The sequence below is a fragment of the Canis lupus genome, chromosome 28 (assembly GCF_011100685.1).
Source record: "Canis lupus familiaris isolate Mischka breed German Shepherd chromosome 28, alternate assembly UU_Cfam_GSD_1.0, whole genome shotgun sequence".
Classification (NCBI taxonomy): Eukaryota; Metazoa; Chordata; class Mammalia; order Carnivora; family Canidae; genus Canis; species Canis lupus.
The window spans coordinates 2,108,663-2,135,097 of NC_049249.1; the positions used below are offsets into that span (position 1 = coordinate 2,108,663).

General features: G+C 37.7%; 1 protein-coding gene across 1 annotated transcript in view; it reads left to right on the forward strand.

Annotated features, from left to right (window-relative positions):
- The window catches only part of ZFAND4 (zinc finger AN1-type containing 4), a 61,970-nt gene extending 38,625 nt beyond the window's left edge, over positions 1 to 23,345 (forward strand). Inside the window, 4 exon segments of the mRNA NM_001302671.1 lie at positions 12,575 to 13,747; positions 14,712 to 14,766; positions 20,953 to 21,070; positions 22,403 to 23,345. Of these exon segments, the coding sequence (NP_001289600.1) occupies positions 12,575 to 13,747; positions 14,712 to 14,766; positions 20,953 to 21,070; positions 22,403 to 22,538 (1,482 nt within the window). The 3' untranslated portion in view covers positions 22,539 to 23,345.
- Positions 23,346 to 26,435: the final 3,090 nt, after the last annotated feature.

Genomic DNA, 26,435 nt, shown 5'->3' on the forward strand with positions numbered 1-26,435 from the left:
TAATTGTTCCTTTCTCATCTAGATGTACAATCCATCTGAAAAAAAAAACCTGAAAAAAAGAAAAAAAGGTGTAATGTGAAGTAGGGTAAAGATAATTTCTTCCAGGTGGAGAACAGTTGACCTTGCTCTCCTGGAAAAAATTTCTTTCTCCACAATCTAAATGTTTATGCACCTAGTAACACAACTTCAAAGTATACTAAGCAAAAGCTACAAAGAGAAAGAGACAAATCCGTCGTTATTTTAGAAGAATTCTACACTCAGCCTCTCAAAAAAATGATATAAAAGCTAACGAATCAGAAAAGATGTAAGAAGACTTGAATAACACTATCAAACTACTTGTTCCAGGTGACATTTACAGAATGTTCCATGTGAAAACAGCAGAATATACATTGTTGTTAAGTGCACTCAGAACATTTAGTAAGATAAACTGTGTTGTTTGCTATCAAACAAGTCCCAATAAATTTTAAAAGATTCAAATCCTACAAAAAGGCTCTCTTATTATAATGTGATAAAGTTAGTAATTAATAACAGATATCTGGAAAGTCTAATATTTTGGAAATAACACACTTCTAATCGATGAGTCAAAGAAATCCAAAGAGAAATTAAAAACCATTTTGCACTGAATATAAATATTCTGATAATGTGGTAAGTTACTATTTTTAATATAAAATCATTCTTAAATTCTTAGGATGAGCCATTATTAGTTGTGATGAATTTTCCTTTTTATACCTTTATATTTCATTTGCTAATATTGTATTTAGCACTTGTTTATCAGAGAAATTGGTCTGTAATTTTTTTAACATCAAAATTGAATTTTACAGTTAATACCCATTTATCTACCACCTAGATTTTACAGTTAACATTTTAAAAATTGTTTTTAATTGTGATAAAAAATATATATAAAATTTACTATCTTAATCATTTTTTTAAAGATTTTATTCATTTATTCATGAGAGACAGAGAGGCAGAGACATAGGCAGAGGGAGAAGCAGGTTCCTTGTAGGGAGCCCGATGTGCAATACTCTATTCTGGGCCCTGATAGTACTCTATCACACCCTGAGCTAAAGGCAGACGCTCAACCACTGAGCCACCCAGGTGTCCTATCTTAATCATTTTTAAGTTACATACTGTTCAGTAGTGTTAAAGTATATTCATACTATTGCACAATCTATCTTTAGAACTTCATCATGCAAACTGAAACTCTATATTTGTTAAACAATTCCCTATTTCCCTGCTCCCCCTACAGTCCTTGGCAAACACAATTCTACTCTGTTTCTATGAGTTTGACTCTCTAGATACCTTGTATAAGTGGAGTCATAACAATTTTTTGTTTTTGTTTTATTTTGTGAATGACTTATTTAGTAATGTCCTCAAAGTTCATCCATGTTGTATAGCATGTCACAATTTCCATACTTTTTAAGGTTGAGTAATATTCCATTATATGTATATACAACATTTTATTTATCTATGCATCTGTTGATGGAGACTTGTGTTGCTTCCATCTTTTGGCTGCTGTGAAGAATGCTGCTATGAACATGGGCATACAAATATCTCTTTTGAGAACAGCCTTTTGGATATATATACCTAAGATTTCAAGATCATATGGTAATTCTATTGTTAATTTTTTTTGAGGAGTTGCCATATTGTTTTCTATAGCAGTTGTACCATTTTACGATCTACTGGTTGGTACACAGAATTTCCAGTTTTTCCACATCCTCACCAATACTTGCTGTTTTGTTATTTTTTAAAGAGTAGTCACCTGATTGGTGTGAGGTAATATTTCAATGTAGGTTTGATTTGCATTTTTCTAAAGATATTGAGCATCTTTTCATGTGCTAGTTGGTCATTTATGTATTTTCTTTGGAGAAATGTCTAGTTAAGTCTTTGGCCCATTTTTTAATTGGGTTATTATTATTATTTTTTTATGATAGTCACACAGAGAGAGAGAGAGAGGCAGAGACATAGGCAGAGGGAGAAGCAGGCTCCATGCACCGGGAGCCTGACGTGGGATTCGACCCCGGGTCTCCAGGATCGCGCCCTGGGCCAAAGGCAGGCGCCAAACCACTGCGCCACCCAGGGATCCCCTAATTGGGTTATTTCTGTTGTTGTTTAGGCTTAAGAGTTCTTTAGAAATATATTCTGAATATTAACTTCTTATGAGATATATAATTTTCAAATATTTTCTCCTATACGTTGCCTTTTTACTCTGATGGTGTTGTCTGATGGTGATGTTTGATACACCAAAGTTTCAAATTTTGATGTAGTCCAGTTTATCTATTTTTACTTTTGTTGCCCATACTTTTGGCGTCAAATCCAAAAAATCATTGCCGAATCCAATGTCACGAAGCTTTTCCTCCTGTTTCTTCTGAGAGTTTTATAATTTTAGGTCTTACATTAGATCTTTGGTGCATTTTAGGTTAAATTTTGTATAGGCTATAAGACTCCAACTTCATTCTTTCATATGTGGATATCCAATTTTCCCTGTTCGTTTGTTGAAGAAACTGTCTTTTCCCCACTGGGTGGTCTTGACACTTTGTTGAAAGTCATTTGACCCCTACATGTGTTGGTGTATTTCTGGGCTGTTTACTCTGTTCCATTGGTTGATATGTCTGTCTTTATGCCAGTACCATGTCTTTATTTTCTTCTTAAAATATGATTGACATATAATATCCTATTAATTTTAGGTATACATCATAGTGACTCAATATTTTTATGTATTATTAATTGATGCTCACAGTAAGTCTAGTTACCATGTCACCACACAGTTATTACAATATTACTAACTGTATTTCCTGTGCTGTAGATTACATCACCATTACTTCTTTTATAAATGGAAGTTTGTACCTCTTAATCCTCTTCACCTGCTTTGTCCTGCCCCAGTCCCTCCCCATTCTGGTAACCAGCAGTTTGTTTCCAGTATCAAGGAGTTTGTTTCTACTTTGTTTTGTTTGATTGTTTTGTTTTTTAGAGCATATGTATGTGTGAAATCATATGGTATTTGTCTTTCTCTGACTTATTCCACTTAGCGTAATACCCTCAGAGTCTAAAAATGTTGTCACAAACGGCAAGATTTTATTTATTTATTTATTTTTGGCTAATATTCCATTGTTTATATATACCACATCTCTATCCATCCATCAACGGCCACTTAGGTAGCTTCCATTCTTAACTATTGTAAATAATGTGACACTGAAAATAGGGACGTACATATCTCTTTTAATTGGTCTTTAAATTTTCTTCAGGTCAATACCCAGAAGTGCAATTGCTGGATTTTTTTTTAATTTATTTTTTATTGGTGTTCAACTTGCCAACATATAGAATAACACCCAGTGCTCATCCCATCAAGTGCCCCCCTCAGTGCCCGTCACCCAGTCACCCCCAGAGTTAGGAGTCTCTCATGTTCTGTCTCCCTCCCTGATATTTCCCACTCACATTTTCTCCTTTCCCCTTTATTCCCTTTCACTATGTTTTATATTCCCCAATTGAATGAGACCATATAATGTTTGTCCTTCTCCGATTGACTTATTCAACTCCGCAAAATACCCTCCAGTTCCATCCACAGTGAAGCAAATGGTGGGTATTTGTCATTTCTAATGGCTGAGTAATATCCCATTGTATACATAGACCACAGCTTCTTTATCCATTCATCTTTCCATGGACACCGAGGCTCCTTCCACAGTTTAGCTATTGTGGACATTCGCTGCTAGAAACATTGGGGTGCAGGTGTCCTGCCGTTTCATTGCATCTGTATCTTGGGGTCAATCCCCAGCAGTGCAATTGCTGGGTCATAGGGCAGATCTATTTTTAACTCTTTGAGGAACCTCCACACAGTTTTCCAGAGTGGCTGCACCAGTTCACATTCCCACCAACAGTGCAAGAGGGTTCCCCTTTCTCCACATCCTCTCCAACATTTGTTGTTTCCTGCCTTGTTAATTTTCCCCATTCTCACTGGTGTGAGGTGGTATCTCATTGTGGTTTTGATTTGTATTTCCCTGATGGACAGTGATGTGCAGAGCATTTTCTCATGTGCTTGATGGCCATGTGTAGGTCTTCCTCTGTGAGATTTCTGTTCATGACTTTTGCCCATTTCATAATTGGATTGTCTGTTTCTTTGCTGTTGAGTTTAATAAGTTCTTTTTTTTTTTAATTTTTAAATTTTTATTTATTTATGATAGTCACAGAGAGAGAGAGAGAGGCAGAGACACAGGCAGAGGGAGAAGCAGGCTCCATGCACCGAGAGCCCGACGTAGGATTTGATCCCGGGTCTCCAGGATCGCGCCCTGGGCCAAAGGCAGGCGCCAAACCACTGCGCCACCCAGGGATCCCGAGTTTAATAAGTTCTTTATAGATCTTAGGTACTAGCCCTTTATCTGATAGGTCATTTGTAAATATCTTCTCCCATTCTGTAGGTTGTGTTTTAGTTTTGTTGACTGTTTCTTTTGCTGTGCATAAGCTTTTTATCTTGATGAAGTCCCAATAGTTCATTTTTGCTTTTGTTTCCCTTGCCTTCATAGGTGTATCTTGCAAGAAGTTGCTGTGGCCAAGTTCAAAAACAGTGTTACCTGTGTTCTCCTCTAGGATTCCTATGGAATCTTGACTCACATTTAGATCTTTCATCCATTTTGAGTTTATCTTTGTGTCTGGTGTAAGAGAATGCCCTAGTTTCATTCTTCTGCACGTGGCTGTCCAATTTTCCCAGCACCATTTATTGAAGAGACTGTCCTTTGGCCAGTGGATAGTCTTTCCTGCTTTGTCGAATATTAGTTGACAATAAGGTTGAGGGTCCATTTCTGAGTTCTCTATTCTGTTCCATTGATCTGTGTGTCTGTTTTTTTGCCAGTACCACACTGTCTTGATGATCACAGCTGTGTAATACAACTTGAAATCCAGCATTGTGATGCCCCCAGCTATGGTTTTCTTATTCAGTATTCCCCTGGATATTTGGGGACTTTTCTGATTCCAAAAAAATCTTAAGATGATTTGTTCCAACTCTGAAGAAAGTCCATGGTATTTGATAGGGATTGCATTAAATGTGTAAATTTCCCTGGGTAGCTTAGACATTTTCACAATATTAATTCTTCCAATCCATGAGCATGGAATATTTTTCCATCTCTTTGTGTCTTCCTCAATTTCTTTCAGAAGTGTTCTGTAGTTTTTAGGATATGGATCCTTTACCTGTTTGATTAGGTTTATTCCTAGGTATTTTCATGCTTTTGGGTGCAATTGTAAATGGGATTGACTCCTTAATTTCTCTTTCTTCAGTCTCATTGTTAGTGTATGGAAATGCCACTGATTTCTGGGCATTGATTTTCTATCCTGCCACACTGCCGAATAGTTGTATGATTTCTAGCAATCTTGGGGTGGAGGCTTTTGGGTTTTCTATGTACAGTATCATGTCATCTGCGAAGAGGGAGAGTTTGACTTCCTCTTTGCCAATTTGAATGCCTTTTATTTCTTTTGTTGCCTGATTGCTGAGGCTGGGACTTCTAGTACTATGTTGAATAGCAGTGGTGAGAGTGGACATCCCTGTCGTGTTCCTGATCTTAAGGGAAAGACTCCCAGTGTTTCCCCATTGAGAATGCTATTTGCTGTGGGCTTTTTGTGGATGGCTTGGAAGATGCTGAGGAATCTTCCCTCTATCCCTACACTCTAAAGAGTTTTGATCAGGAATGGATGCTATATTTTGTCAAATGCTTTCTCTTCATCTATTGAGAGGATCGTGTGGTTCTTGTTTTTTCTCGTTGATATGATCTATCACATTGATTGCAATCAATGAGTGTTGATCCAGCCTTGCATCCCAGGGATCCCACTTGGTCATGGTGAATAATCTTTTTAATATACTGTCGAATCCTATTGGATAGTACCTTGTTGAGAAATTTTGCATCCATGTTCATCAGGGATATTGGTCTATAATTCTCCTTTTTGGTGAGGTGATGCTGGCCTCATAAAACAAGTTTGGAAGTATTCCATCTCTTTCCATCTTTTGGAACAGCTTTAGTAGAATAGGTATTGTTTCTTCCTTAAGCGTTTGATAGAATTCCCGTAGGAAGCCATATGACCCTGGAGTTTTGTGTCTTGGGAGGTTTTTGATGACTGCTTCCATTTCCTCCCTGGTTAGTGGCCTGTTCAGGTTTTCTATTTCTTCCTGTTCCAGTTCTGGCAGTTTGTGTTTTTCAATAATGTGTCCATTTCTTCTATATTATCTAACTTATTGGCATATAGCTGCTCATAATAAGTTTTTAAAATTGTTTTTATTTCCTTGGTATTGGTTGTGATCTCTCCTTATTCATTTGTGATTTTATTATTTGAGTCTTTTTAGTTTTTAATAAGGTTGGCTAATGGTTTATCTATTTTATTAATTATTTCAAAGAACCAATTCCTGGTTTTGTTGATCTGTTCTACAGTTCTTCTGGTCTCTATTTCATTGAGTTCTGCTCAAATCTTTATTAACTCTCTTCTTCTGCTGGGTGTAGGTTGTATATGCTATTCTTTCTCCATTTGCTTTAGGTGCGAGGTTAGCGTGTGTATTTGAGTTTATTGCAATTTTTTGAGGGATGCTTGTATTGTAATGTATTTACCTAATAGAACTGTTTTTGCTGTATCCCAAAGATTTTGAATGGTTGTATCTTCATTCTCATTAGTTTCCATGAATCTTTTTAAATCTTCTCTAATTTCCTGGTTGACCCTTTCATCTTTTAGCAGGATGCTCTTTAATCTCTTAATTGAGTTTGAGTTTCTTCCAAATTTCTTCTTGTGATTTAAGTTCAAGTTTCAAAGCATTATGGTCTGAAAATATGAAAATATACAATCCCAATCTTTTGGTATCGGTTGAGACCTGATTTGTGAATCAGTATGTGCCCTGTTCTGGAGAAAGTTGCTTGTGCATTTGAGAAAAATGTGTATTCAGTTGCATTTGGATGTAAAGTTCTGTTAATATCTCTGAAATCCATCTGGTCCAGTGTATCATTTAAAGCTCTTGTTTCTTTGGAGATGTTGTGCTTAGAAGATCTGTCATTTACAGAAAGCATCATGTTGAAGTCTCCCAGTATTAGTGTATTATTATCTAAGTATGTCTTAACTTTGGTTATTAATTGATTGATAGACTTTGCAGCTCCCGCATTCGGGGCATAAATATATATGACTGTTAGGTCCTCTTGTTGGATAGATCCTTTAAGTATGATATAGTGTCCCTCTTCATCTCTTACTACAGTCTTTGGGATAAAGTTTAATTTATCTGATATGAAGATTGCTACCCCTGCTTTCTTTTGAGGAGCATTTTAAGGATAAATGGTTCTCCAACCTTTCATTTTCAGGCTGTAGGTGTCCTTAGGTCTAAAATGAGTCTCTCGTAGACAGCAAATAGATGGGTCTTGCTTTTCATCCAATTTTGAAACCCTGTGTCTTTTGATGGGATCATTAAGCCCACTCATGTTCAGAGTTACAATTGAAAGACATGAATTTAGTGTCATCATAATACCTATTCAGTCCCTTTTTTGTGGCTTATTTTCTTGGGCTTCTTTTTTCTTTAACAGAGTTCCCCTTAATATTTTTTGCAGAGCTGGTTTGGTGGTCAGATATTCTTTCATTTTCTGCCTATCTTTGAAGCTCTTTATCTCTCCTCCTATTCTGAATGAGAGTCTTGCTGGGTAAAGTATTCTTGGCTGCATGTTCTTCTTATTTAGGGCCCTGAATATATCCTGCCAGCCCTTACTGGCCTGCCAGGTCTCTGTGGAGAGGTCTGCTGTTAATCTAATAGTTCTCCCCATGTAGTTTAGGGATCTTTTGTCTCTTGCTGCTTTAAGGATTTTCTCTTTATCTTTGGAATTTGCAAGTTTCACTATTAAATGTCGAGGTGTTGAGAGGTTTTTATTGATTTTGGGGGGGAGGCTTTCTATCTCCTGGATCTGAATGCCTGTTTCCCTCTCCAAATAAGGGAAGTTCTCAGCTATGATTTGTTCAAATACACTTTCTGGTCCTCTGTCCCTTTTGGCGCCCTCTGGAGCCCCAATTAAAAGTAGAATTTCCTTCTTAGGCTGTTATTTATTTCCCTTAGCCTTTTCTCATGATCTTTTAATTGTTTTCTCTTTTTTCCTCAGCTTCCTTCCTTGCCATCAACTTGTCTTCTATATCACTCACTCGTTCTTCTGCCTCATTAACCCTCATCGTTAGGGCCTCCAGTTCGTATTGCATCTCATTTAATTGATTTTTAATTTCGACTTGATTGGATCTAAATTTTGCAGTCATGAAGTCTCTTGAATCCTTTATGCTTTTTTCTAGAGCCACCGGTAGCTTTGTAATTGTGCTTCTGAATTGGCTTTATGACATTGTATTGTAATCTAAATTCTGTAACTCTGGGAGAGAGTACTGTTTCTGATTCTTTTGTGGTGAGTTCTTTTTTTAGTCATTTTGCTCCGTGCAGCGTGGTTAAAAATGAGTTGTACTGGAAAAAAGGAATAAAAGAAAGAGAAAATATGGATATCCTCTGGTTCTATATACTGTAAATACCTTGGCTTCCCCTGGATCTTTCCACTGCTGCTCGGTGAAGAACTTGCTCTTCTGGTGTCCTTCCAGCTGGTCTTCGGGGGGAGGGGCCTGCTGTGCTGATTCTCCGGTGTGTGCACCTAGGGGAGCTTCCAGCTCCTTGTCAGGTTCATGGCTCAGTGGTAGCTGTTTATCCTGTGAGGCCCCTATTCCCTGGTGGCCCCACTGTGTCCCAGGCACAGGGTGACACCAGGAGGAACAGCAACTCTGGCATCGGCCAGCTCTCCAGCTCTGGAGTCAGCTGCTGCAGTAACTGCTGCAGTCTCCCAGTCCACACAGTCCTGATGCTCCGGGGGTGGGGGTGCTGATCTGCACAGCTTGAGGGTGCTGGCGGCAGGAGAGTCTTTGTCCTCTGTCCTCCTTGCCTCTGCCTGTTCTGGTCGGAGTGTAGGACCCTGGGGTGTGTCTGCTCGGTGCCCTGGGATTCGGGCCCTGCACTGCTGGAATCGCACTCCCAGGTCTGTGGCTCCCAAAGGCAGCAGGGCACAGGCCCTCCGTTTGGAGCCGCTGCCTGAGCTTCTCCCAAGGCCCTGCTCGGTGCATGCTCCAGCCCTTTACCAAGCTTGGCCACGGTTTGTGTTGTGCTCTCCCTTGGGTGCACTTCCTCTGTTAGTGACTCCGGGAACCTGGAGGCTCCACTGCCCCTCCTGTGGTTCTGACCAGTTTTCTTGTGTTGTGCCCAAGATTGCGTATCCGAGAAACCACCAAGGTGCCAACACCAATGCAAGTACATGAGGGTTTATTAACAAGCTCGAGCTTGGGTCCAAGTATACCCGACACAGCAGAGCAGGGACTTGGACCCTGAGGTTAAGAGGCGTAGCAGTTTTATAGAGGCCACTTTATGAGATTGTAATACACACAGAAATTTGCATAGTCATGTCGGTCCACACACAGGTGGCCAATTGAATTACAATTTACCCTATAGTGACCGTTTGAACTAGCCTATTACTCTGGTCAGAAATGGTGTGCAGGTTTGGTGGGCACAAGGCGAGGTTTACATTCCTTGGTGGTTAAGGATTCTGCATTCCTATATGAGCCGGTTTCGGTAAGGGTGTGCTCAGGGGCTTGACGAGGGTGGGGGAGTGCCTTAAGCAATAAGCAGGTCATGTGGGGGTTATACATGAGATGGTGGGTGTAGCACAAAATGGAGTTAGCCCTGCTCTGCTTGTCCAGGGGTAGGGGAATTTTGTTAAATTCCTTGGGTCCCACACCCTGCTAAGTGCCTTTCCGTCCGGGAAGAATCTGGTGGCCTGGGTGGCTCAGCAGTTTAGGGCCGCCTTCAGCCCAGGTTGTCAATTTGGAGTCCTGGAATCGAGTCTCGCATCGGGCCCCCTGCATGGAGCCTGCTTCTCCCTCTGCCTGTGTCTCTGCCTCTCTCTGTGTGTCTCTCACAAATAAATAAATAAATAAATAAATAAATAAATAAATAAATAAATAAATAAAAAATCTTAAAAATATATTTTGTGTACCAGGGAATTAGGGAGGCCCAAGGAGAGGGAGAGAGTCGGGGGAATGGTCTGTTTTTGGAGCAGTCAGAACACAGAACATTTATCAGTGAAGTTCAGCATCTTATATGGGTGGAATTCATGCACCCTAAAACAATTATGGTAAAAGATCATTGATCACAGATCACCATAATAAATATAATAATGAAAAAAACAAAAAAAATATAAAAATGAAAAAGTTTAAAATATTCTGAGAATTATCAAAATGTGACACAGAGACACAAAATAAGCAAATGCTGTTGGAAAAATGGCTTTGGTAGACTTCCTTGATGCGGGGTTGCCACAAAACCTCCAATTTGTAAAGAATGTAATTATCTGTGAAGTGCCTTAGAGCAAAGTATAATAAAATGAGGTATACCTGTAATTTTTATTTACCCAAAGGAATATTAAGAGTTACATGTGGACAAAAGTGAGGATTTCGTTTGGCAAAGTAAGTTTCTTATTTTAAGAACATCTTCTTGGTATAGTGAAACGCAGTTTTTAAAATCCATAGTACCCTTTCAGTGGAGGGTTGAATTGTTGTGTCTTCTGATTTTTGTGACTCCCTTTTGTGTCTATGGGTCCTTACTTTAACTTTCTTGCTGCCTTCTTTATTTTTTTACTTTTTATTTTATTTAAATTCAGTTAGCCAACATATAGTACATCATTAATATCAGATGTAGTTTTTAATAATTCATCGGTTCATATAACACCCATCACTGCCTTCTTTACCTTCACTATCAGGTTCTCAGTAGATAACTTTCAATTTACTCCTCCTTCCCCCAGAAGCCATGTCTTCTTGAAGCTTACATCTTGAACAGTTTCAAGTCACTTGCTTTTGGTTTCCTGTTGGCTTGTCAGTATCCTAGATCTTAAATCTCTTTTCAGCATTTTCATAATCAAGTGGGATTTTCTCTTTTAAGGGTTTATTTTATCTTTGTTCCATCAGCCCTAGATTATCCACACCTCTTTTTCTTCCTTTCTTCTTTCCCTCCCTCTTGCCCTCTCTCTCCCTCCTCCTTCCCCGCCTTCCTCCCTCTCTGCCTGCCTGCCTTCCTTCCATCCTTCCTTCCTCTCTAGCTTAACACTTTTGCTTGTCTCTCACCACAGGCTTTGCAAATGAATCTCCTAGATTTGGGTATTTTTCTCCTTGAGAGGTAATTTGAAGTTAATTTTATCCATCCCCTAGTTTTGAAGGTATGAGTTACGGGTTATTTTGTTTATGTTGTTAATGTGTATGGTGTTTTGGAGGATGCATGGAGAAACTTAGATTTAGGCAACCACTGTGAATCTCTACAGCCCAGAAGTTAAACCTTCATTTTCAAAGAATAGTTTTGTTGATTAGAGAATTGAAGTTTGGCAAGACAGTGGCCCCAGGATAAAAGCAGCTACACTAGCCAGCATATCTTTCCAAGGTTCTTCTTTCTTCACAGCTTTAAGCTCCTCTACTTCTTGCCTCTACTAGTGTCCACTAAGTTATCTGGCTCTTCTTCTATATCTAGGTTGGAAGTGTTGTTTAGATCATCACATGTTCTCTTCCATCCTGTTGCATGTTTCAGCTGATACCTTGAAGGAGCTGAGGCTTCATATTCTTAATTTTTAAGTTTATCCAAAATAGTATGAAATAAAAAAATCATGATCTTTCATGATTTCATGAAATCAAAGATCATGAAACCAAAACTTACAATATTGAGGACCCCTATATCACTCCCCAGTTTGCTAGGAAGACTCAGTACTAGCCCATAGTTGCAACCATGTCTAAGATTTATTGCAGCAAAAGAGTATGAAGTAAATTATCAAAGGAAAAGTCTCATGGTTCAAATCCAGGGGAAACTAAGGACAAACTTCTCAGCATTCTTCCCCAATAGAGTCTCATAGGACATGCTTTATTCCTCTATCAATGAACTGTGTCAATACAACTGTGAGATATTGTCTACCGAGGAAGTGTATTAGAGACTCTTTGCTCGGGAATTCTATGAGAGGCTGTTCCTGTAGATAGCATGTACCAAAATTCCAAACTCCCAGAAGGAAAGCTGGTATTTAGCATAAACCATATTGTTTGCACAAACAGGGTAGGTACTTTTCAGTTAGGGTGATAGGAACTCTCTTGAAATACAAGTTCCCAGAAGCTAGCCAAGGGCCAACCTCACAAGCAGGCCTTTATGGCACTATTTTCTGTAGTACATATATAGCCAACACTTACTCATCTATCTTACTAGGGAAAATTGTTGGGGACCTAGAATAGGTCAGCAGTATCATATATACTATAATGTTTTCTTTTCAGCAAAACTGACAAATAATCAGTAGGGAGGAAAATAAAATAAAATTCATTTTCTTTAACATTCTCAGGAAATCATCCTCAATGGAGAAAGCAAAATTCTTCTCAGTTGTAAGCTTAAGATTTTAATCTTCTAAGACATTTTTAATTGAAGTTATCAAAATGCCAGTGTTATGTTAAATAACATTTTCTTCCTTCATTAATTTGTGTTAATGGGTAGACAAAATGACTGTGAGAAATTATATATTCACTTTTTTTTTTTTTTTTTTAGCCTAAGAAAGCTGTCAAGGTAAAACCTCGTCCACCTATAGCTCCTCGACCTTCTAGTAGTTCCACGGCAGCTGCTCGCCACAGATTGTTAAAGGCTCTCCCCCACATTGGGCAGTCTTGTTTACCTTCTCCTGGGAATGCCTGTCTACCTGAAACTTCCAGCAATGCGGTTTCAAGTTTGGCAACTCTGCCCTCTGCTGATACACCAATATCATCTATCACTAGCAATTTTCTTAAGGAAGATGATAACTGGGAGAGTAACACACTGTCTCATTCCAATAGTAGCATCAAACTACCACCTCAGATACCCCATATGGAATTAGAAAATGACAAAGAGCTTGCTGATTCTGTTCTCCATCTTGGATCATCCTTGCCTAGGCAGAAAAAAAATCTTTCAGGAAACTTGTCATCTAATAATGAAGATGACACTGTTTTATTTTCAACTTCAAAAGAATGCATAACTGAGGAATCACTTCTACCTGAAGTGGGCTCATTTGCTACATTTACAGAAGGAAACACTGATGAACAGAGCAGTGGCTTAGAAATCACACAGAAGGTAAATCCAGAGTTCTTACTCACTAATGATGATAAAGGGTTGAAAGCTGCAGAGCAGCATCTTAAACATGTTGCAAGAATGTTGAGTGGTGAATCAGTAGAAACTACAGTTCTCAACCACCGTGAATTAAGTCCTCACAAGAACAGACTCTTGTCACCTCTTCACTGTTCTACACCAGTGTCACTCCATAATTCTCTGGTGAAATCACAAAGACAGCCCAAATGTTTTGAATCTGGGAATCTTCAATCTTCTGCATCACAGAATGTGCTTCAGTCATTGGATGTTCGAAATATAATGGATTCTTCTTTCTCTAGGACTACTCGCTTTCGAGCTGTTAAAGTCGATTCACCCGGGAAAAGATCTGATATTATTTCTAAAGTTGAGGCTCGAGATATCACAGAAATGGCTAACAAGGCTTCCAAAGAGCCTGTTGGTTGTGTAAATAATATAGGTTTTCTTACTTCGCTGGCCCGGAGTGCAAGCAGAGATAGCTTACAGAGCACACGTGGAGCAGGCAGGCTTCGGACCTCTGGAATCGGGCTGTCTACAAGCCAGCATTTTAAGGAGGAAAATCTTAGGAAAAATTCTCCCCAGTTAGAACCTACAGATTTTTTTCTAGTAAGTATTTACCTTTCAATATGTTCTAATAGTTATCCTTAGAGTCATTCAACATATTTAAAGTTTGTTTTTTGTTTATATAAGTAAGGAGGCCTAAGGTTGAATTCTTTTCATAAGATTCTCTTAAAATGTTTATCTAGTTTGTAGAAAATATTTTTGACAGTTGAATTTTATTTATTTTTTTATTTTTTTACTTTGACAGTTGAATTTTATTTTATTTTATTTTTTATTTTTTATTTTTTAAATTTTTATTTATTTATGATAGGCACACAGTGAGAGAGAGAGAGAGGCAGAGACACAGGCAGAGGGAGAAGCAGGCTCCATGCACCGGGAGCCTGATGTGGGATTCGATCCCGGGTCTCCAGGATCGCGCCCCAGGCCAAAGGCAGGCGCTAAACTGCTGCGCCACCCAGGGATCCTGACAGTTGAATTTTAAATAATGTTTTAGTCCTAAGTTGAGAACTGTAATTTGAAAGTAATTTTGTGTAAACAATTTATGATATATGCTATTTTTATTATTTTTTCCTAAATAAGAACTTTTATTTGTACTATCAAATTTTATTCTCTTAATGAAAAATATTAAGTACAATACTGCTGAATGTGAGAATCAGATTCTAAGTTAGTTTGGTTAAAAATTTGATTAAATGAAAGCCCTACAGCATTTCCATAATAAAATACAACCATAAGAGATTCTTAACTATAGGAAGCAAACTAAGGGTTGCTGGAAAGGGGATGGGTGGGGGGATGGGGTAACTGGTGATGGGCATTAAGGAGAGCACTTAATGTAAATAAGCACTGGGTGTTATATGCAACTAAATTCTACCCCTGAAACTAATAATACACTGTATGTTAACTAACTTGAATTTAAGTAAAATCTAAAAAAAATACAAGTATCATGTTTAGTGATCTTTTCCTCTGATCTTCATTAGCTTACCTCTCTAGATGTTTTGTGTTTTTATTATAGTCTGCCCGTGGTATTGGAATGAATGGAAATAACACAGCAGCAGGGAAGAGAGTAGGTAAGCTGGCAGTAATTTTGAAAATATAAGCCTAACAATCATTTCATTATGCATATTGTTATATTTTCAGAGAGAAATAAGAACACTCTTTGTGGTATGTATGGAGTAAACTCTCCCTAAACTTTGTTCCGCTTAAGAAAATTTTTATGAGAACTGACTGTAGGACATATTTGAAGAATAAAACAAAAATTGAAATTGAGGTCTCTGTTGCCTGGGAAAAGATATGGTCTATGTGAAAAGACGAGAAGAATGAAGAATTAACATGTAGTTCCCAACCCTCTCAGTCACTGGCCACTCTGGAGCCTTGCTGGGCTGCTGGATGGGTTTGGCGAAAGTATCTAAAGAGGTATTTCTCAATATCATGATCCATTATCAAGGATGAACTCCTTTTGATGAACTGATTATTTCTGGATCAAAAAAGGACAATCCTTGAATTAGCCCTTTCCAACGCATAGTAGCAGAAGTGGCTATGACATTAGCACTCCTTTCTACCAGTAACGCCTTAAAAGTGCACTGACTAATCCCTATTTCAAGGGAAGTAGTTGTTATCTTTTATGGTTTAATACCCAGACTAGGGATGAGAACTCGTTACCAAAGATGTACTGTGTTTGTAGCCCCGGGGTTCTCAAGAATACTTTATAGAAGTTATAAAATGGATGTGACAACCAATATAGTATATATTATGGTTATCCCATGATTTTTATCCTTTGAAGAGTTATTTAGGGTTTATTTTACACTGCTGCTATCTATATAAGGCCCAAAGTTTTTTTTTTTTAATTTTTATTTACAGAGAGAGAGAGAGAGGCAGAGACACAGGCAGAGGGAGAAGCAGGCTCCATGCACCGGGAGCCCGATGTGGGATTCGATCCGGGGCTCCAGGATCGCGCCCTGGGCCAAAGGCAGGCGCCAAACCGCTGCGCCACCCAGGGATCCCGGCCCAAAGTTTTAAAGTCTTACTATATCTACTTTTTTTTTCAATTTTTTATTGTGGTAAATAGCCATAACAGAAAATTTACTGTCTTAACCATTTTTAAACATATAACTCCGTGGCATTAAGTACATTCACATTATTGGGCAACCATCACCACCATTCATCTTTAGAACTCTTTTTATCTTGAAAAACTTGAAACTCTATACCCATTAACACTAACTCCTCAACCCCCCTCACCCCAGCCTCTAGCAGCCACCATTCTACTCTCTGTCTCAGTGATTTTAATTACTCTAAGTATCTTATATAAGTGGAATCATACAGCATTGTCTTTTTGTGTCTGGCTTACTTCACTTACCATAGTGTCCTCAAGGCTCATCTATGTTGTAGCATGTGTTAGAATTTTCCATACTTTTTTAAGGCTAAATAATACTCCATTGTGTGTATATAAGCAGTTTGCTCATTCATGTATCTCTGAATGGAGATCTGTGTTTCTTCCACATTTTAGCTCTTGTGAATAATGCTGTTATGAACATGGGGCCCAAATATGTCTTTGAGACCTTCCTTTTAATTCTTTTGAGTATGTACTCAAAAGTGAAATTGCTGGCTCATATTGGTAATTCTATTTTTAATTTTTTAAGGAACTGCCGTGCAGTTTTGCATAGTGGCTGCACTGTTTTTACATTACTACTAGCAATGTGCAAAATTTCCAGTTTCTCCACATTCTTACCAACACTTTTATCTTCTGGGCTTTTTTTGTTTTTGGTAATGGATATCCTAACATGTATGAGGTAGTATATCGTGGTTTTGGTTTGTATTTCCTTGGTGATTAGTGATATTGTTTTGATGTTTATACATCCTTGGAGAAATATCTATTCAAATATTTTACCCATTTTTAAATTGAGTTGTTTTGAGTTTTTGTTGTTGAGTTTTAGATATTTTACATATATTATGGATACTGATCCTTTATCAGATATATGATTGGCAAATATTTTCTTCCATTCTGTAGGTTGCCATTTCACTCTACTGACAGTCCTTATGGACAGTAGTTTTTAATTTTCATGAAGTGCACTTTGTCTATTTTTTCCTTTGTTTGTGCATTTGATGTTGTGTCTAATAAGTTATTGCCAAATCCAATGTCATGAAGCTTTCCCACTATATTCTAGGAATTTTATAGTTTTAGGTCTTACAGGTTGGTCTTTGATGCATTTTGAGTTAATTTTTTTAATGTATATACTTTTGTATGTGGTGTAATGTAAGGGTCCAACTTTACTCTTTCTCATGTGTTTATCCGGTTTTCCCAGTGCCATGGGCACCCTTATCAAAAACCTTTTGGAATATTACTCAGCCATTAGAAATGACAGATACCCACCATTTGCTTCGACGTGGATGGAACTGGAGGGTATTTCCTGAGTGAAATAAGTCAATCGGAGAAGGACAAACATTATATGATCTCATTCATTTGGGGAATATAAAAAATAGTGAAAGGGAATAAAGGGGAAAGGAGAAAAAATGAGTGGGAAATATCAGGGAGAGAGACAGAACATGAGAGACTCCTAACTCTGGGAAACGAACTAGGGGTGGTGGAAGGGGAGGTGGACGGGGGGTGAGGGTGACTGGGTGACGGGCACTGCGGGGAGCACTTGATGGGACGAGCACTGGGTGTTATTCTATATGTTGGCAAATTGAACAAATTGAATAAACAAATTGAATAAAAAATAAATTTATTAAAAAAACAAACAAACAAAAAAACCTTTTGGCCCTATATGTGGAGGTTTATTTCTGGGTTCTTTGTTGCCTGTCTTTATGCCAGTACCTCACTTTTTCTGTAATATATATATATTTTTTTTTTTTTTTTTAAATTTTTATTTATTTACTTATGATAGTCACAGAGAGAGAGAGAGGCAGAGACACAGGCAGAGGGAGAAGCAGGCTCCATGCATCGGGAGCCTGATATGGGATTCGATCCCGGGTCTCCAGGATCACGCCCTGGGCCAAAGGCAGGCGCCAAACCGCTGCGCCACCCAGGGATCCCTTTCTGTAATATATTTAACCCTAACTTGGGCTTTGGTGCTTTTTCACTTCTCTTCTCATTCTTTATCTGAAATTGCTGTTGCTGAGGTCACCAAAGATGTCCACAGTTTCAAATCCAGTGGATGCTTCTGTATTCTTATCTTGTTTGGTTGTTGTTGCCCTCCTTCTTGAAATAGTTTCTTTTCCTTTGTTTCTCATCTTTTCATTTCTTCTTCTTTTTTTTATTCTGGACTATTACATTGTTTTATTTTTTTATTTTTTATTTTTTTAGATTTTATTTAGCTATTCATTTTTAAAATTTTTTTATTGGAGTTCAATTTGCCAACATATAGCGTAACACCCAGTGCTTATCCCGCCAAGTGCCCCCCTTGGTGCTCATCACCCAGTCACCCCAACCCCCCGCCCACTTCTCCTTCCACTACCCCTTGTTCATTTCCCAGAGTTAGGTATCTCTCATGTTTTGTCACCCTCACTGATATTTTCACTCATTTTCTCTCCTTTCCTTTATTCCTTTATTCCTTTATTCCTTTTCATTAATTTTTATATTCCCCAAATGAATGAAATCATATAATGTTTCTCCTTTTCCGATTGACTTATTACACTCAGCATAATACCCTCCAGGTCCATTCACGTCAAAGCAAATGGTGGGTATTTGTCGTTTCTAATGGCTGAGTAATATTCCATTGTATACATAGACCACAGCTTCTTTATCCATTCATCTTTCGATGGACACCGAGGCTCCTTCCACAGTTTGGCTATTGTGGACATTGCTGCTAGAAACATCGGGGTGCTGTGGACATTGCTGCTATAAACATCGGGGTACAGGTGTCCTGGCGTTTCACTGCATCTGTATCTTTGGGGTAAATCCCCAGCAGTGCAATTGCTGGTTCATAGGGCAGATCTATTTTTAACTCTGAGGAACCTCCACACAGTTTTCCAGAGTGGCTGTACCAGGTCACATTCCCACCAACATTGCAAGAGGGTTCCCCTTTCTCCACATCCTCTCCAACATTTGTTGTTTCCTGTCTTGTTAATTTCCCCATTCTCACTGGTGTGAGGTGGTATCTCATTGTGGTTTTGCTAATATGTTGTTTTAGATTTTTGCTTTTTTTTTAAACCTGAGTTTTCTTCTTTTCACTTGTTTTACCCTTTACTTGTCCCCAGGTGTATACACTTTTTTGGTTGATTTCATTTAAGTCAAGGCATCAACTGCTACCTGCAGTGATCATCACCTAAACTAGAGTTGTGTAACTTGCTGCCATTTCCTTTCAGTAATAACTATATCATACTGAATTTGCTAAGTTCTTCCATTGGTCTTCTTTGCTTTTAACTTACAGGGTCTCCCTTGGAAATCTTATCCATCTTCATAGTTTAGTCATCATTTTTAGGCAAATGATTACCAAACTTGCATCTAGCATACTACTCTTTGCTTTGTTGGCTGTCTTCTGTTGGGTAATTATAGATCATTGTCTTCGATCAATTATTGGACTAGGAAATGCCAAACAAATGAGTTAATCCACATATCTTTAATCTTGTTTGGAAAAGCAACTTTTCACATTGGAATTATTTTGTTGACCTTTTCTTTGTTCATATGTCCAATGCACATTTGAGAGAAGGCTTCAAGGAGGAACTGATGATTGATGATATGTTCTTACAAGATGAGTAGAATTTTACTAGGTTGACAAGCTGGAATAGAGCATTTTAAAAGAAATTTCACCTGTAATGGGTCTGGTGCTTTATTGAGAGTGGGTATGATGTGGTAAATGACAGAAAATGACTTTAGAAGTTAGAAAGGTATCATATTAGATGTATAAGACCCTGAATGCCAGTCTAAAGAAGAGTAGGAAACCTATATGCTAATGATGGGTCCTATCCTGGAGTGAGTAACTAATAAATGTTTTTTTTCTGATGGATAGAAGTGTATGTGGGAGCCATTCTCATAGGCGAAGACTGCATTTGTATTTCTGTGCCAAATCATTCTTGTCACTACTGTGTTGCATGTTTCTGCACATTCACAAGAGTTCTTGAATGAAAAAAGTTTGGGAAACATTAAGCAATTCCAAGGAAAAAAAAATGAAAATATAACTACTGAACTAGGTTATTATTAACAGATTATTCCATTGGGGAAGAATATCCTAAATCTGAATTTCAAAGATAATAACAATTAGATGAGTTTCCAGGGGATATCTGGTACTGTATGCCTTTCGTATGTGTCCTTTGCAAATGCTTATCTAATTTTCATTTTTTAAGAAGTGGAAAGTACCTTATTATCTTGTTCTTGATAACTCTAGGTGCACTTGAAGAAGAAAGTGTTTATTAACACAGTTGGTGCCCAGGCAACATTGGAAGTCATTCACTTAGTTGTTTTCAGTTTTGTTTCTACCATTATGAGTCATTCAGTTAGTTTCCAATTTGGTTTACAGTTTTGGGCAAGATCTAGGAGAGTATTTCAGACTGGTAATGAAGCAGACTTAATGTTACTGAGTTTGTATATCCAGCACCCAATCTGGGTGGCAAAAGGTATAGCACCGTTTCACTGTAATTCCAATTTTTTGAACTCTTGAAGGATTTTCAGAGACTTTTAGCTGCCAGGTAAACATTAAGCCCAGGCCTCCCAAACCTTTTTCAGTAGTGGGGTACCAGTACTGTTCAGACTCTAACACTTTTCTTCTCATTCCTTCATAAAAATGATTTTGGGGATCCCTGGGTGGCGCAGCGGTTTGGCGCCTGCCTTTGGCCCAGGGCGTGATCCCGGAGACCCGGGATCGAATCCCACGTCGGGCTCCCGGTGCATGGAGCCTGCTTCTCCCTCTGCCTGTGTCTCTGCCTCCCTCTCTCTCTCTGTAACTATCATAAATAAATAAAAAAAAAAAATTAAAAAAAAAATGATTTTGATCCAGACATTTTTCTTGATTCTCTGTCAAAGATTTGTGTACTTTACAATTACTGATTGCTCTTGGACACAACCAGAAAAATGCCAGTGTGTACAAAAGTCCTAAAAATATAAAAGTCTTAGTCATTAGAAGGCTACAGAATCTTTAAAAATAGAACAGTTTTGCATCTGTAGTTTATGTAAATAATTTCGGATATAAAAATAGCACAAATTGATTTTTTATAGCAAGGAAGTTTCCTGGGACAGGCATTTGTTTTATGTTTTGCTTAATACTATTTCACATTTAAAATATTGTGCCAGTTATTAATCAACATATACTTTCTTTAAACAGGAGAATGTACTCATCACCTGCCACCTGTGAAAGCCCCTATTCAAACAAAGAAGAAAGCAGCAAAGCATTGTTTCCTTTGTGGGAAGAAAACTGGACTGGCTACTAGCTACGAATGCAGGCAGGTTGGCTGGCTGGAAAAGCTGAGATGCTCTCTTTGTGGTGACCCAGCATAGGGATACAATATAAAACATTCTTTAAATTGGCTATTCATCACATAATTAGGATGATCTTCAAATAGCAGCCCTCACTTGAGCTCCTAATTGGTTAAAGTAAAGAGAAAGTAGACAGCTCCTGAATTTATAAATCATGAGATCTTGCCATTCAAGTTAGGAGACTACTTGGGAGAATGTATTTTCTTTGTCTTTTTTTTTTCTTTCTTTGTCTTATGATAGATGTGCTTATTGGTTTTTGTTTGAACACAACTTGGAAGAACTCTTCCTCCAAGATTGTTTTAAATTGAACCAATTTTAACTATTCAAAACAGATGAATAGGGCAGCCCTGGTGGCTCAGCAGTTTGGCACCACCTTCAGCCCAGGGCCTGATCCTGGAGACATGGGATCGAGTCCCACGTCGAGCTCCCTGCATGGAGCCTGCTTCTCCCTCTGCCTATGTCTCTGCCTCTCTCTCTCCTCTCTGCGTATTCTCATGAATAAATAAATAAAATAAAATAAAATAAACAGATGAATAATACATTCACAAAAAATAATGAACTTTCTCATAATTATTTCTTTTGTTAGCATTGATTAATATGTCCTGAGGACAGTGTCTACCCTTTGAGTCCAGGCATTAAAAGCAACTGCTGCTTTTTAGAGTACTTTCTATTCAAATAGGAACAGCTCATCTTGTTTGAGATATATATATATATATATATTTTAAAGATTATTTATTTATTTATTTATTATTTATTTATTTATTTATTTATTTAGAGAGGCAGAGACACAGGCAGAGGGAGAAGCAGGCTCCATGCAGGAAGCCCGACGTGGGACTCAATCCCTGGTCTCCAGGATCAAACTCCGGGCTGCAGGTGGCGCTAAACCGCTGCTGCCCTGATAGAGATATTTTTGAAATCCTTTCATGGCATAGTTAGGTTTATGTGCTTTTCTTTCCAGACTGAATTTCTCACAAATTGAGTTCACCCAGGTTTACTAAATATGAGAGAAGCAATAAACACATTTTTCAGTTTTTGCAATTTTACTACTTTATAAAGATCTGTATCTTTTTTCATTTGAAATAGAGTCTCTATTATAAACTCTCATATTCATGGACAGTTAACTTTTTCTTTTTGGGAATGCGTGTACTGGTTTATGAGCGCCAGGAAAATGTAGCGCTGAAAATTGCTAAGAGAACCAGAGGGCTCCTGTTGGATACCTGAAGTCAAGCTCTGATCTCCCAAAGAGATGAGCCTTTGTAGAAATGTGACTATTCACATGAACTTTTTTTGTGCTTTAGATGTGGAAACAACTTCTGTGCATCTCATCGCTATGCAGAAACTCACGGCTGCACCTATGATTACAAGAGTGCAGGGAGGAGATATTTACAGGAGGCAAATCCTGTGGTTAACGCACCCAAACTTCCAAAAATCTAGCTCCTGCTCTGCGCCTAGGAATCGTATTACAATGACAGAAGAAATATTGTTTAGACTGCATTATTTTTTGTTCGACTCCCAAAAGATTTGCCAAATGACAAAAACATACAATGCATACTGTTGGAGAAAGAATGCTACTGTATTTGACATCTTTATCCTTTGGGGAATCAAAAGTTTTAAAAGTAGTTTTAAAAACTTTATAATGATTTAGCTTTGTTATTGCATGTCTTGTGTTAACTATTTTCTATTTGATACTGCAATTTAATAGACAAGTCTTCAAAAGATGCACTTTAGGAAGTTATCACTGACTATGTAACCAGCTTCCACATTGTACAGAAATGTGTTGTCCTGAAACGGCTCTACTCAAATCCACCACTTCTTTGAGGGGTGAGGGTTGGGAGGTGGAGATTGGTTTTGTATTTTTTTTAAATCCCATGTGTGAAAATTTATTGAATTTACTAGAAAGTTCCTTTTTATCTCAAGCTACTTTTTATAAAAAAGAACATTTCATGTCCCCCTGTGGTTTTAACACATATATATTTCTTCCATATTCAGATTGGCATTCAGATACGTCCCATTCTATAAAACACATCATGTTAATCATACTATATATATTTCTTAAAATACTACTTTTTGAATGGTAGTTTGCAATAGAAAGGGTCTCAGTTGCCATTAAATACAGAATTCTAACTTTTCACTTTTTGAAAAATGGCTACATTTAAAACAAAATCTCACAGCTTGGTTTGTTTTTCTTATAAGTTGAATGCTATTATTACCAGGAGAAATTCAAATAAATATTCAATTTCATTATAAGTTTGATTATTTACAATAATTTTATAAATAATTTAAAATTTTTTATTCAATTCAATTAATATATACTGTATTATTAGTTTCAGAGGTAGAATTCAGTGATTTATGAATTGTATATAATACCCAAAGCTCATCACTTCCAAATGTCCTCCTTAATGCCCATCACCCAGTTTGGTAAACTAAAAACTGAACTACTTGACACAAATGTAAATATTTTCCTTAGTCTGTATAGCTCCCCTTAGAAAGTATACCATTAAATGTATCACTCTTCCACTAATATCTTTCCCACTTGTAAATATATAGTTCAGTACCCCCCTCCTTTATCAAGACAACATGTGCTTTAGACATTTAAAAATCCAAGAACTCTATTACCTGGATAGGCTGCTGGAAAATGGACCAAAACATATTTATTCTATAATAAATATGAGTGGTTAGGGTATTGATATGTGCTTAGCACATGCTTTTTAAACCAAGACCATGTAGAAATAACTCTTGTTTTAAGTTTACCAAAGATTTTGGTCAAAGTTGAGTTTTTTATTGTTATTGTTTTACTAGTTCCTAAGTTACTGAGAGAGAAACCAGTTGAATTCAAGAAATATTATTACTGGAAAGCATTTCTTTATGCTTTAAATTCTTATAGGGATGGATCCTAATTTTAAAGATCTCAGATATATCTCTTCATCCCCAGTAATTATCAGAGTGCTTTGATGTAGGCACTGGATACACATTAGTTAATTAAATTAATTATACTGTACATCTTAACTGTGATGAAAAATGAAGGTGTTTATGTCGTTTCATATGCTAAACTAATTTTATGTGATAAAATTCAGTTTCTGGAATTTATTTTATTTTATTTTTTGTTGAGGGGAAGGAGAAAGAATCTTAACCAGGCTCCACATGGGGCCTAGAGCCCTACACAGGACTCGATCTCACAACTCTGAGATCATGACCTGAAGTAAAGTCAAGAGTTGGACGCTTAACCAACTGAGCCATCCAGGCACCCTCTGGATTTTATTTTTAAACAGTAAATATTTGGTTTTAGCAACATTAGAAGTTAAAATGTTTAACTTTTAGCTTTGTGAAATATTTTTCAAGTTAAGTTTAGTATATTTTAGTCATTCTAACGAGAATTTAAAATATATACTCAGGGGATCCCTGGGTGGCGCAGCGGTTTGGCGCCTGCCTTTGGCCCAGGGCGCGATCCTGGAGACCTGGGATCGAATCCCACGTCGGGCTCCCGGTGCATGGAGCCGGCTTCTCCCTCTGCCTGTGTCTCTGTCTCTGTCTCTCTCTCTCTCTGTGTGTGACTATCATAAATAAATAAAAAATTAAAAAAATAAAATAAAATATATACTCAGATGTTTTAAAATTTTACCCATGTTGTTACTTGTGGAGGGATTTAATCATAATAGAGAATACAGGAATTAATTTCCTGGCATATGTTTAATGTAGTTTTAAGCCATCAGGATAGGTAATCCAATCTTCTTTCTAGTGGGGTTTTCCAAAATATGACCCCTAAGCTGTCTAGAAACATAAGATTTTAAGTGATGCATGAATAAACATTTAAAAAATAATTACATATGTTTAATGTTTATCAGAAAATAACTCAAGTAGCTTAAGTTGAAAATAAACTGATGAGGATTAAAAAGTTGATTGAAAATTGACAAGCAAAGGAATATATAACAAATCAAAAAAGTACATGTGAATGACTGAAATTTAGGAATAAAGGTATGTCGTGTTTCTTTGAAAATTATGTTAAATTTTAAAAATGGTTGATGAAGGATCCCTGGGTGGCGCAGCGGTTTGGCGCCTGCCTTTGGCCCAGGGCGCGATCCTAGAGACCCAGGATCGAATCCCACGTCAGGCTCCTGGTGCATGGAGCCTGCTTCTCCCTCTGCCTATGTCTCTGCCTCTCTCTCTCTCTCTCTCTCTCTCTCTCTGTATGACTATCATAAATAATAAATAAATAAATAAATAAATAAATAAATAAATAAATAAAATGGTTGATGAAAGTGAATACATGATTTTAGAAAAACTACATAAGGATAAAAAATGAAAGTAATAATTTCATCATGGTTCCCTTCTCCTGTCCCCCAATCTCTTGTACAAATTTCTATTTTAGTTTTTCTGGTAATTACTATCATAACACTAGGCAATATATTTAGACATTATTTTTTGACACTCCATCATTACAGATAAGGAATTTAGTATGATAACATCATACCTCCATACTCCCCAGTTTTTATTAGTGTGTTAGTCTGATGAGGCTGCCATTATAAAGTATCATTGACTAAGTGGCTTAAAAAACAGAAATTAATTTTCTCACCATTCTGCAGGCTAGCAGTCCGAGGTCAAGGTCCAGCAGGGTGGTGGTTTTCTGGTAAGATATCTCTTCCAGGCTTTCTTCTCATTGTGTCTTCATGGCCTTCCCTCATGTGTGCATCCATGGAGCTCTCTAGTGTCTCTTCTTAGAAGGACACTAATCCTCTAGGACCAGGGTCCCCCTCTTTTGACCTCACTTTTTTTTTTTAAGATTTTATTTATTCATGAGAGACACACACACACATACACACACAAAGAGGCAGAGACACAAGCAGAGGGAGAAGCAGGCTCCATGCAGGGAGCCCGACTTGGGACTCGATCCGGGGTCTCCAGGATCACACCCTGGGCCTAAGGTGGCACTAAACCACTGAGCCACTCGGGCTGCCTTCTTTTGACCTCACTTAATCTCAATTACTTCCTTAATCCAGAAATAGCCACACTGGGGGTTAGAGTTTAACATAGGAGTTTGAAGAACACACATATATTTAGTCCATACCAATCAGTTCTTTATAGTTATAGTGTTTATTTCAAATTCACCCATTTCTCTGCAGTTACCCTTGTCCATAGCACCATAGCTTTCACCTGAGCGATTGTAACTGCTTCAGCTTCCTAACTGGGCTTCTTGAATTAATTCTGTGTCCTATATATAACTTCATTTTCTACACTTCAGTTGTAGTGAGCTTGAGAACCAAGAAATTGAGCATATCAATGCCTGAAATATATCAGTGACTTCTTGTGTTCTTCGAATAAAGACCCAAGACCTTA